General features: G+C 63.4%; 1 protein-coding gene across 5 annotated transcripts; it reads left to right on the forward strand.

Moving 5' to 3' along the window:
- Positions 1–459: 459 nt before the first annotated feature.
- TMC8 (transmembrane channel like 8) lies at positions 460–10,576 on the forward strand. 5 transcript variants are annotated; one of them, XM_034640983.1, is made up of 16 exons: positions 461–709; positions 2,443–2,840; positions 3,034–3,182; positions 3,552–3,701; positions 4,011–4,093; positions 4,616–4,752; positions 5,017–5,164; positions 5,540–5,710; positions 6,019–6,158; positions 7,610–7,733; positions 8,001–8,098; positions 8,260–8,443; positions 8,623–8,753; positions 8,845–9,003; positions 9,435–9,513; positions 10,071–10,576. In XM_034640983.1, exons 2-16 carry the CDS (start codon positions 2,680–2,682, stop codon positions 10,326–10,328), a joined length of 2,172 nt encoding a protein of 723 aa, XP_034496874.1. In that variant the 5' UTR covers positions 461–709; positions 2,443–2,679; the 3' UTR covers positions 10,329–10,576. The 5 variants fall into 5 exon arrangements, with proteins under 5 accessions (XP_034496878.1, XP_034496874.1, XP_034496875.1 ...); XM_034640984.1 differs by having other exon boundaries at positions 8,695–8,753; XM_034640987.1 differs by lacking the exon at positions 8,845–9,003 and having other exon boundaries at positions 460–709; positions 8,695–8,753.
- Positions 10,577–11,738: the final 1,162 nt, after the last annotated feature.

Genomic DNA, 11,738 nt, shown 5'->3' on the forward strand with positions numbered 1-11,738 from the left:
GAGGGAGCTGCGCCGCCCAGCCTCGGCCCACGTGGTGGCGGGCCTCCGGCGTCACGTGACCCAGCGCGGCCCGCGCCCTCGGACGACCTTGCCCTCTCCCTGCCGAATGCGGACCCCGTCTCCACCTCACCCCGAGGTCTCAGCTGGGTGCGAGCGGCCGAGCGTCTGGGTCTACTCCAATCTCAGTCTGAGTCCACCGTGTCAGTGGGACTCAGTTTCCCCAAGTTTCTAATGGGGACAATAAATCCCCCCCACCCGCCCATTTCCCAGGGCAATTATCAAAATAACACGCTGCTGCGAAGCCCCACTGATACAGCGCCTTGCGACACCGGATTGGGTAACCCTTTCCTCCACGCAGCCCCTGCTGACAAACGACTTTCCCAAGCAGGCGGAGGACCCGGGCTTATCACCCCCCTCTGGTCGGGGCGTGGTTTCTGCTGCTAGTCAGACAACAGTTCTGGACGACTTCCTGTGTGCTAGGTGGGGAGGAGGGGGCAAGCCCCAGGAAAGCCTGACACTGTGACTGTCCCCTCTGCTGTTTTCTCGGTTATTCCAATAAGCCGGGGAGGTGGACACCCACTCCCTGCTTCACAGATGAGCAGACAGGCGGCGAGGGTCGTCAGCCGCCTGGGGTGTCCTCTGCTGGGCGTGAGTCTGGTCCACCCTGGAGCTCCACTGAGAAACCTGACTTTGAGAAGGCCTGGCACAGGTCAGAGGGGAGGCTCCCAGGGATTGGCGTGAGAATGGGCGGGAGGTGGACAGTGGTGGGGGGAAGCCTTGAGAGGCAGGCAGGGTGGAAGGCAGAGAGGAAGGAGAGGGTCCTCCTGGAGGGGAGAACAGATGAGCAAAGCCAGGATTCCCCAATGAAAAGACGTAATGCAACTGGTAAAGGGGTCCGCAGACCTGAAGTTGGACGAAGTTGGAGGGGTCAGCATTGGGGCTCTTTGGCAGCTGTCAGTGGGGTCTTCAGATGGATTACTTCGGGCTGGATCTTGGCACAAGGCACTGCCACGCGAAGACCAGGCCTGCCCAGCCCTTGCCTCTCCTCCCACTGCCCCCGCCCCTGCACACCCTTGCTCTGGCCACATGGTACTTGCATGACCCTGGCCCAACTTGCAGGTCACCTCCTGTGGGAAGCCTTCCTGGGTTGAACCCTGTTGGAGCACTTGCCACTTCCTGTTGACATGTTCTTTGGCTGGTCTGTTTCCCCTGCCCCCACTCTCTGAGCCCACTGTGCCCCGGGCACCAGCACCCAGCTTGGAGCCTGGCGTCGAGGAGGGGCTTGGAAAATGAGGGGATCCAGGCAGGGATGCAGAGAAGCCACCAGAGCTCAGCTGGTTGGATGGGACCCTGAAGGAGGTGGAAGGGAGCAAGGAGGAGGGGCGAGACCACAGGGCCTCCCAGGGGATCCCAGGAGAGAGGAAGGGCCAAGATGGCTCGGAAACATCTTGCCTAGCTGGAACGAGTGGCACGGGTTCCTGAGCCCTTACTCTAGGCCAGGCTCCGAGTCCTAAGTGCCAGTGACCCCGGCGGGAAGTTGAGGTTAACGCCAAGGGCTTCTGGAGACTGAGCAGCCCGAAGTGATGGGGCCCACCCGTGCTGTCACTATCGCACTGTCCCACGAGGACAACCTGCCACTGGCGATAAGCGGCCAGGCCCCGGGCTCGGGCTAGGCTCCTCAGGCGTAAAGGGACCGGATCCGGGCGAGCACGCAGCAGCAGGCAGGGACGGCACGACCCCCCCACCTCAACCCCACGCCCGCCCCGGGCCCGACCTGCCTGCCTGCCCCTCGCGCCGCAGGAAGTGGCCGCCTCAGTGAAAGCAAAGGAAACTGTGGAGGTGGGGGCGAGAAGTGGAGGGAGGAGGAGATGGCGGGAGAGCTGGGGTTCCTGTCATGTGACCCCTCCCCCAGCTCCCTCACAGTCCCGCCTGGCAGGCAGGAGCCTGTCCAATGAGGGGCCTCCTCCCGGGACTTGGTCCCTTGTCCCCAGGTGAGCTGGGTGCAGAGTGGGGGGAGGAGAAGGAGCAGGAGGGGGTAAAAGAGAGAACCGAGACGGTGGGACTGCTGAGGGTTGGGGGTTATTGCTGCCGCCCTAGGGTCGCCTTCCCAAGTCTGGGGCTGTAGCCATGCTTCCTCATATGGGGTCCCTGGGGGGCGGGGCAGACCCAGTCCTAGGGGCTGGACCCCAGGTAGCAGAGGCAAGGGGGTCCCAGCACATCTAAATCCCGCAGCGTACTGCGTTCTAGGAGCTGTCAGGGTTTGGGACAGGGGCCTGTTCCCACTGGGAGAATTAGCACGGGGAGAAGAGCTGGAATCGTCTTGCCGAAGGGTGACCCCGAAGGCCTGTGGCCACAGGCTGCAGTGTGACTGGGGTACAGCAGGCCTTGAACCCCATCGCACTTTTCTGTGGCCACACCTGGCTCTGTTTTTCTCTGGGACAGTCCCATCTTTGGACATTTCTCCCCGTTGACAAACGGAAACCGAGGCCTCTGGCAGTGTGTTGCTTTGAGATGTGGATGGGACCAAGCCCGGATCTGCTCCAGCTGAACTCTTTCTCCTCGGCTCTGGCTGTGTCAGGGCCAAGAGCCTGAAGCTCACCCAGCAGGCACCCCACATCCCTCCTAGGAGGTGGGGGACTGCAGCCCAGCGCCCCCAGCCTCAACCCCACCCCAGCAGAGATGCTGAGGCAGTGGTCCGTGCAGTCCGGCCAGGCCCTCATGGAGCCTGAACCTGAGCCAGGGGTCGAGCAGCTGTGGGAACAGGAGATGGAGCGGCTGTGGTCCTCCCAGGCCCTGGTGCGGGAGCTGCCCTACGCCATGGTGGACAAGCGCTTCGTCCGGTGGGTGTCGCGGGGCGGGACTGGGTGGAGGCCAGATGGTGGGGGTGGGCGGAGCGCCCAGGGGAAGCACCTGTTGGGTGGGGGTGGAAGTCACCAGCAGCGGGAAGACCCCTCTGGCCCTTGGCGTTGCTCTGCCTGGGCCGATGGGCACAGTGGGTGATTCGGGGACGCCCCCATCACCACCCCATCCCAGGCAGCTGCGGGAGCCCGAGGGGGTGAAGACCTCTTGCTGGCAGCGGTGGCGGCGCAGGGGGCAGACTGCGCGACGGCGCCTAGCGGATGCAGCGCACCGGCTGGCCCAGGGCTTTGGGCTCTGGGAAGGGGCTCTCTACGAGATCGGGGGTAGGACCCGCACCCCCACCCCCACCTCCCCTCTCTGGAGTCTCAATGTCGGGTTTAGAAACCCGAGGCTACCATCCCGCTTACCATTATCTCTTCCGCCCCCACCAAACAACCCACCACCACCACCAAACAACTCCCCCCATCCTTCACACCCCTTCCGCCCCGAGCCCGGGCGCAAAACTAGGCGGGTGACAGCACCCCCTGGTGGCTATCAGAGGGACTGCTAGGGGAGCCTCCAGGACTTGGCCAATGATTCGAGGTCCGGGCAGGGCTGGTCACCCACACCCTGCTGCGTTGGTCAGCCCTCGGATTTCTCAGCTGGGCCCCTGGCTTGGTGCGGCTCTGAAGGACCTGCTGCTCTCCTCGTAGGCCTCTTTGGCACCGGCATCCAGTCCTACTTCACCTTCCTTCGCTTCCTGCTGCTGCTCAACCTTCTGACCCTGCTTCTGACTGCCAGCTTCGTCCTGCTGCCCCTGGTCTGGCTCCGCCCCCCTGACACAGGCCCCTCCCTGAACTTAAGTGAGTGCCCAGCCCACCGAGGGAATAAGGTCCTGGAGCGCCCACCTGCTCCCTGAGGACCCTGAGGGGCTGGTCCAGGGCTCAGAGTGTTGGGACAGCCCTGACCCTCTGTGTCCCCATCCTGTGCATCGTCCTGCTTGAGTCCAGCCCTGGGACTCTCTCTGACCATGCCTTATCATGCCTGACTCCTCTTCAGGGCCCTGCTCAGCCTCCCCAGGATGGGGGGGGGGCGCTGTGCAGTAGATAGGGGCAGAGCCTCACCTATGCCTTGGGGACCCTTCCCTACTGGTGCCCTCTCCCTACCGACAGCCCTCCAGTGCCCTGGTGGCCTCCAGTCCCAGACTGGTGTTCCCAGATTCCACAATCAACTTTGGAATGTTTTAACCGGCAGGGTAAGTGGGCTCCGTCTTGGCTATGGACCAGGAGGGTTGGGGGACCTGGAGAACTGGCCCCAGGGGACCACAGTCTAAGAGGACCACATCTGTCCAAAGACATTTTGGCTTCTAGGGGAATAGTTTTACATAAACAGGCTGGCGGGGACAGTGATGGGGTCAGGGAGAGGCTGAGGCCAGTATGCACAGCCCAGGGCCGTGGTCATCTGTCCATGGCCCTCAGTACCCAGCTGGGGTGGGGGTGCAAAGGACAGAAGGGAAAAGTGTCCGGAACTGTGCGATAAGCACCACCCCACCCTCATCTCTGGAAGCCACTGGGTGGTTACCGTGCAGACTCCTCTATCCCAGTCCTGCCTCTTCCTCCAAGCTGTGTGGCCTTGGGCCTGACTGCTCTGTGACTGTGACATGGGGTTGCTCTCCCTCCCTCCCTGACGAGGATTCTGTGAGAGTACAGAGTTAAGACATGGGCAGCACTTAGCACACAGCCCCGCCTGACCCCGTCGTCATCGTCCACATCCCCAGGCCTTCGCCAACACCTATCTCTTCTATGGCGCCTACCGGGCGGGGCCCGAGAGCGGCTCAGCCTACAGCATCCGCCTGGCCTACCTCCTGAGCCCCCTGGCCTGCCTGCTGCTCTGCTTCTGTGGGATTCTGCGGCGGTGAGAGTGGAGCCCCTGCCTCTATCCGTTTCCCTGATCACCCCTCCTTGGTGTGGTACCCCAAAGTAGCAGGAGGGCCCTGGCCTCTGTTCGGGGGTTTCACGGCCTGAATTGTGTGTCCCCAGCTGCAGAGCTCAGGGACACCGGCCTGTATCCCCACCCCTGACACAAGCCTGCACCCGGGGCCGTCAGGGGCTTCCCACCCCAGACCTGAGCGAGGCGGAGGCCCCTCCCGCATGGGCCCTGGCCTCCTGCTCCCTCCAGGATGGTGAAGGGGCTGCCACAGAGGCTGTTTCTGGGCCAAGACTATAAGTCACCCGTCAGTGTCAAAGTGTTCTCCTCCTGGGACTTCTGTATCCGGGGACAGGAAGCAGCCACCATTAAGAAGCATGAGATCAGCAACGAGTTCAAGGTGTGTGCGAGGGTCTGGTGTGGACGTGGATGTGTGGACGAGCACGTGAGCGTGTGTGGCTAGCGCACAGGTGGGTGTGATTTGGGAGTGTGCACACACGCGTGTGCGTGGGGTGTCCCAGCCGGAGGCGGGGCTGTGCCAGTGTTGGGGCATGAGCACACCCACGCAGTGCAGGGAGCGGGGTCTGGGTAAAACCAGCCTCCATCCCTTCCCCGCCCCCGCCCCAGGGTCACGCCAGCCTCGCCTGGATCCTGGCAGCCTGTCTCCCCACGAGCACTGACCTGGACCTGACCACCTCCCCTCCTCCACGCAGCGCCCAGCCAGCCGGGGCCACACCTGACCTGTGTGTGTGTGTGTCCCCCCACCCCGTGACAGGTGGAGCTGGAGGAAAGGCGACGGTTCCTGCTGGTGCAGCAGGAGACCCGGACCCAGAGGGCCTGCCACCTGCTCACCTACCTGCGGGTCAATGTCCTCATCGGGCTGCTGGTGGTTGGGGCCATCGGTGCCATCTTCTGGGCCACCAAGTACTCACAGGACAACAAAGAGGTGCTGGGCAACTGACACGCATTCATTTAACCCCGGCCAGAACTTTGGGAGGGGACAGGATCGTCCACCTCTCGGCAGACGCGCAAGCCGAGACTCAGAGGCATTGATACGATCTGCCTAAGGTCACGACAGGCCAGACCGCCTCCACCCGTGATGGCCCCTACCGCCATGCTGCCGCAGGGAATAGCCCGTGGGCGTCCTGATCCAGGCCTGCACCAGGGGGACACTTGAGGGGGCTATAGGGCATGGGGGTGCTGTCGGGGGCCCCGCGGCCCCTGGGCACCCCCTTACCTGCTTTTCCCCCGCAGGAGTCCCTGTTCGTGCTGCTCCAGTACCTGCCTCCTGGGATCATCGCCCTGGTCAACTTCCTGGGGCCCCTGCTGTTTGTTTTCCTCATCCAGCTGGAGAACTACCCTCCCAACACGGAGGTCAACCTTGCCCTCATCTGGTGAGTGCCACCCGTGGGGGTGGCAGGTGGGACCGCATGTGGAGGGTCAGCTACGGAGGGTCCGGAGCCATGGTGGAGTTCCATGTCCTGCTGCCCATCTGGGGTATCACCTGGCACCAGAGCACCAAGCAAGGGAGGGCAGGCAGGAACTTCCAGCAAACACAATCTCAGGAGGCTCCGTCTCAGGTTTTCCGGTCCCTTCCATCCAAAGCAAGCCAGCAGCCTGCACCCCGCACCAGCCATTCAGAGGGGCCAGGGACAGAACAGCCAGAGGGGGTTGGGCTCCAGCTCCACACACAGGGAAACCAGGAACTCGGGATGCACCCAACTCCCTCACGCCCCAAGGGTTTACCAGCCCTTGACAACCTTCATGTGACCTGTGAAGTGGGGACCGTCCTCTGCCCCGTTTGACAGATGAGGAAACTGAAGCTCACGGGGGTCAAGTGCCTCAGCCAAAGGCAAGCTCGCCATGCCTGCTGGGTGCATGTTCACAGACAAGCCCTCCTCCAGCCCCATGCTCTGCATTGTCCCCCCCTCTTGGGCCCAAAGCCCCCCTCTGAGCACCCCCCAAGCCGTGAGCCCTAGCTCTGCTTTTCTGTCTGCCACGCCCCCCACACTTGGCTCTGTCTGCTTTCCCTTCTGCTTCCCTGGTGTCGGAGCCCATTCAGCTTTTCTGCAAGGTTGACTGTGGTTTGAAGCTTTATTTTTGGAGTAGGTAGTAGCAGGTGCACATCGTGAAAAGTTCAAAATGCTCCAAAGCATGAAAGATTTAAGAGATCAGTCCCCACCCACCCTGCCTCCCAGGCTTCCTCAACAGAAGACCCACTATTCCCAGGCAGACTTCTGTCACCTGTCAGCACTGAAAGTCCACGCTTAGGTATAATGTGCACGTGATGGTTTGAGGGTAAGCCACCCTACCTGTGGGGTCCAGGGCTGCGTTATTCAGGGGTGCGATGCTCGTGTGTATGACGCACGAGATGGTGTAAGTGGGCTAGGGCGTTAACAGGCAGGAGAAGAAAGATTTCTCCTGCTGTAAGAATATGAAAGGCCCACATATGCCCACAAAACTCCGAACTGAGTGTGGGTGGGGGAGGGTAGCTGGACCCCACAGTGTTTCCCATACTGATTTAAAAACAGAACCCTTCTCTCGTGAATCATCTGAAGACCAAGATTCTGGGGAACACACTGTGGGAAAGGTTACCACGGACAGAGCTGGTTGGAAGGAGGCCGGGATCTGGATTCAGAGGGGGCTGGACCCAGAAGAGACGTGATCTCAAACAGAGATCGGGCACACATGTAACCTGGGTGGGATGTGCCCACGTGCCTGAGCCCCCCCCCCCCCCCCCCCCTGTGCTGAAGCTGGCCAGCCTGGGAATGTTCTCCTTCTCTCTGGGCCAGACCGTGCTCTGCATCGGCCNCCCCCCCCGCCCTGACACTGCCCCACCCCTCAGGTGCGTTGTGCTGAAGCTGGCCAGCCTGGGAATGTTCTCCTTCTCTCTGGGCCAGACCGTGCTCTGCATCGGCCAAAACAAGACCAGCTGTGCGTCCTATGGCTACAACGCCTGTGATTACCAGGTGGCTGGCGGCTCCAGCAAAGCCTGTCCCTCCTGTCCCTCGCCAGTCTCCCTTTTGCGCGAGAGCAGCCCACCTCCAGGGGGCGCCGTTCACAGCACACGATGCGCTGGCTGTGGGGTTTCCCTGCTCAAATCTCACCCTGGAGGCCCCGGTTCTAACTGAGCAATCATGTCAGACCCCAGGCCAGGCTCCTACACCACAGAGGGCCCCAGTGGGTGGGTGAGGGGCGGCTGGGGACCGGGGGTGACAGGCCCCCCTCTGCTCCAGTGCTGGGAGAGCGCGGTCGGGGAAGAGCTGTACAAACTGAGTGCCTTCAACTTCCTCCTCACGGTGGCCTTCGCCTTCTTTGTCAGCCTGCCTAGGAGGTGAGCCGCGGGGACCCCCACCGTGGGGAGAACGGGGCTCGTCCGGGGGCGGCCACGGGCCACAGCCAAGGGGGAGCAGTTCTTCGCACGTGTCTCCGTGTGAGTGCGGGGTGGTCACTGGTCATGACTGACGCGGGTGCCCGGACACCGCCCCGCCCCAGGCTGCTGGTGGAGCGGTTCTCGGGCCGGTTCTGGGCGTGGCTGGACCGGGAGGAGTTCCTGGTGCCCAAGAACGTCCTGGACATTGTGGCGGGGCAGACGGTCACCTGGATGGGCCTTTTCTACTGCCCGCTGCTACCCCTGCTCCACGGCGTTTTCATCTTCCTTACCTTCTACATCAAGAAGGTGAGGGCTCGGGCGGGGAGGGGCCGGCGTGCACCCGGGTGGGCGCGTGGGGCCCCGTCCGCAGGGCAGTTCCCGCGTCCTGCTTCCGCCCGCCCCCTCAGCATCCCTTCCCTGGGCCTCAGGCTCCTTGGGCTCTGCCACCTGGCTAACGACCCCCACGGGCCGTTGCTCGCCCCCAGTACACCCTCATGAGGAACTCCAAGGCCTCTCCTCGGCGGTTCCGGGCCTCCAGCTCCACCTTCTTCTTCCAGCTGGTGCTCCTCCTGGGCCTGCTCCTGGCCGTCATGCCCCTGGGCTATGTGGTCAGCAGGTGAGGGCCGCAGAGGTACCCGTGGCTGGTGGGCAGGTAGCACCTCCCCGGGGGCCCTGACACCAGCCCTGCTCTGGCTGTCTGTCCCCAGCGTCCACTCCTCCTGGGACTGTGGTCTCTTCGCCAACTACTCGGCCCCCTGGCAGGTGGTCCCAGAGCTGGTGGCCCTCCGGCTCCCGCCGCCTGGCCAGCGCATCCTGCACTACCTCGGCTCCCACGCCTTCAGCTTCCCCTTCCTCATGCTGCTCAGGTGCCTCTCAGTTCAGCAGGGGCCAAGGGAGGCCACACCCGGGAGGGGGTCCTTCCTTCAATGGGCACCCGCAGGCATCCTCATGCGATCCGGGAGCCAGACAGGGACAGCCAGGGAGGCAGGGTCCCAGAGGACGGAGTGTGGGCCCAAAGGCAGGTAGCCCTGGGTGGCGCCCTCCGATGTCACCTGTAAAGCAGGCACTTTATGCGACCACGGGGGAAACACAGCCCCTCCTGCAGACACGCTGAGCACCTGCCCTGGAGAGGAGAGGGGCTGCCTGTGGGAGGAAGGAGGGTAGGGATAAAGGGGTCTCCAAAGAGAAGAACCCCAGGAGGCGTTTTTAAGAAACTGAGGTGGGGAGAGGGAAAGGAGGGAGAGGCGCCTGCCATCCAAGGATGACAGACTGACCTTGGATCCCTGTCTGTCCAAAGCCTTGTCCTGACCGTTTGCGTCTCCCAGTCCCAGGCCAATGCGAGGGCCATCCGGGGGTTCCGGAAGCAGCTGGTGTGGGTGAGTGTCCGCTGGGCCCGGGAGGGGCCAGAGCTCGCCCGGGAGTGTGGCCTCAGGCTGAGACCACAGGACAGGAATATGGGCTTAGGCTTGGAACACGGCTGAAAGTTGATAGGAGGCTACAGCAGTAGCATCACCTGGCATCAACTAGCAGCAGAGCTGACTTTGAACTCGGGCTCTAGATGGCGGGCGTGGGCAGACCCTCGTGGGGAAGTGGTCTCTGACCGGGCGGGGGCGGGACCCGACGGGGGCGTGGCCTCTTCTGGGGGCGGGACTCTTGTAGAGGGGCGTGGTCTCTGGCTTCGCTGGGGCGGGACCTGAGGGCAGACTGGAGGCGGAACCGTGACGGGGCGTGGTCTCGGCGTGGGGCGTGGCCTATGGGGCGGGGCCTCTGCTGGGCGGGGCGAGGGGCGAGGCCTCGGGCGGGGGCCTGGCGGGGGACTCGCGACCGCTGACCGCGGAGCTGCAGCGGCGGGGCGGGCTGCTGGTCCGGGCCGGCTCGTGGGAAGAGGCTTCCGCTCGTAACCGGCCGCTCGCTCCCCACCCCCTCCCCGCAGCAAGTCCAGGAGAAGTGGCACCTGGTGGAGGACCTGTCACGGCTGCTGCCCGAGCCGGGCTCCGGCGGCTCTGTGGGGCCCGAGTCCCCTCACTCCCGAGCTTCGCGCCCGCGGTCCTTCTGCCCTGGATTCCCGTGCCCGGGCTCCCCGGGCCCCAGAACCCCCAGGCCGGGAGCTTGCCTCGAAGATCCCGCCAGGCCATGCGGTGCCCCGGTCCCTGCCTCTAGATTCCGCTTCCCCAGTAGCTCGGAGCTGTAGCGCCCTTTCCTGCCTCCTCCCGGAGACTCCCCAGAGCCCTACCTACCTCCTCCCCACCAGAGTGCCCCTGCCCCAAGCTCCTGCCCCCTGGTGACTGACGCTCTCAGTGGGCCCTGCAGCAGGACAGGGAGAGCCCAGGGGCAACAGGAAGAAAAAACGGGAAGTTGTATTCATATTTTTACCTCAGTCCTGTAAAGTTTCTATTTTTGTCGAATGTTTTCTAATATACTAATATATTAGTAGAGTAAGCCCTGAATGCAATTTATACATACACATCCACAGGGAGTGCTCAGAAGTGCTCCCACCGTGGGGAGCGCCACTGCCACATCTACGGGAAGGGCAAAGCCTGGCCACAGTTGAGCAAACCCGCACTCAGGGGGACTTGCTGTGTTCTGAGAGCACATGGGCCCCCACAGCCTCTTGCGGCTCCTTCTCTGCCTCTGAGACCCCTGAGACCCACAGGCAATGCTTGAGTCAACTAGCTGCAGAGCTGACACTTGAACTGGGCTCCAGAGCCGCACTGCCCCAGCATGGAGCCTTCCTGACCCTGACCCCAGGGGTTTCCAGGGCTTCCTTGAGTCTGGGGAGCAGAGCGTCCAGGGCCAGCCTCTCCCTGGCAGGATTCCTCATGGTCTGTTCTAACCCAGGACCCCACACCAATGAAGTGGGCCTTCTCAGGAACCCGGAACAGAGGCCCCTTGGCACACCTGTTGCTAACCATCCCCTGCGCACCCCCACCCCCGCTGCTGTGTTCAGCCAGCCTTTAAGAGTGGTGGGGAAGAAGGGCCCCGGGAGGGCTGCTAGGCATGTACAGACCTGTGCTGTGAGACACACACGGAGTGTCGGGCTGGGGAGGTGCTGGAGCCCGCAGGCCGTGAAGGCCGCGCCGCGCCGGGATGCAGCCCAGGGCCTCCCGCCCCTGCCTCTGCAGTGGCTCTCAATCCGTGGCTCTCAGCCTTAGAGGATGGCCCTGGGCCAAGGCTGCTGACGTGTGCGGCCCAGGAGCAGCCAGCAGCCAGGCATCAGGAGTCTCTAAAGCGGCCAGGTGACTGTCCCCAGCAGCCAGGGCTAGGAACGCTGGCCTGAAGAACCGTAGGGAGGGCGGGTCAGGAGAAACCCCGCGGCAGGCTGGGAAAGCCTTTACTTCCACCAGGGACCTGGCGCCTGGCGGGATTCCCAGCCTGGGTGCAGCTCTGGCCTCGTGCCCTCAGGCCCAGGCCTTGAGGGCTTGGCTGGGTTGGCCCCTCCTGTGGCTGTCCTCTCTCATCCACCCAGTGCCACATGACCCTTCAGTCTGTCAGCAAACGCTGGGCCTCAATCCGGGGAAACACACAGGGCCGCGGGCTCCATCGTTGGAGGGCCACCGGCCTGTCCCGGGTGAAAGTGACACATGCTGTCAGCAAGCAGCTT

The sequence above is a fragment of the Ailuropoda melanoleuca genome, chromosome 13 (genome assembly GCF_002007445.2).
Source record: "Ailuropoda melanoleuca isolate Jingjing chromosome 13, ASM200744v2, whole genome shotgun sequence".
Lineage (NCBI taxonomy): Eukaryota > Metazoa > Chordata > Mammalia > Carnivora > Ursidae > Ailuropoda > Ailuropoda melanoleuca.

Coding starts and splice junctions, on each gene's coding strand:
- TMC8 (XM_034640983.1), top strand. CDS start 2,680: ATGCTGAGGCAGTGGTCCGTGCAGTCCGGCCAGGCCCTCATGGAGCCT. Junction 4,753..5,016: donor TTCTGTGGGATTCTGCGGCG/GTGAGAGTGGAG, acceptor TGCTCCCTCCAG/GATGGTGAAGGGGCTGCCAC. Junction 6,159..7,609: donor GTCAACCTTGCCCTCATCTG/GTGAGTGCCACC, acceptor CCCACCCCTCAG/GTGCGTTGTGCTGAAGCTGG.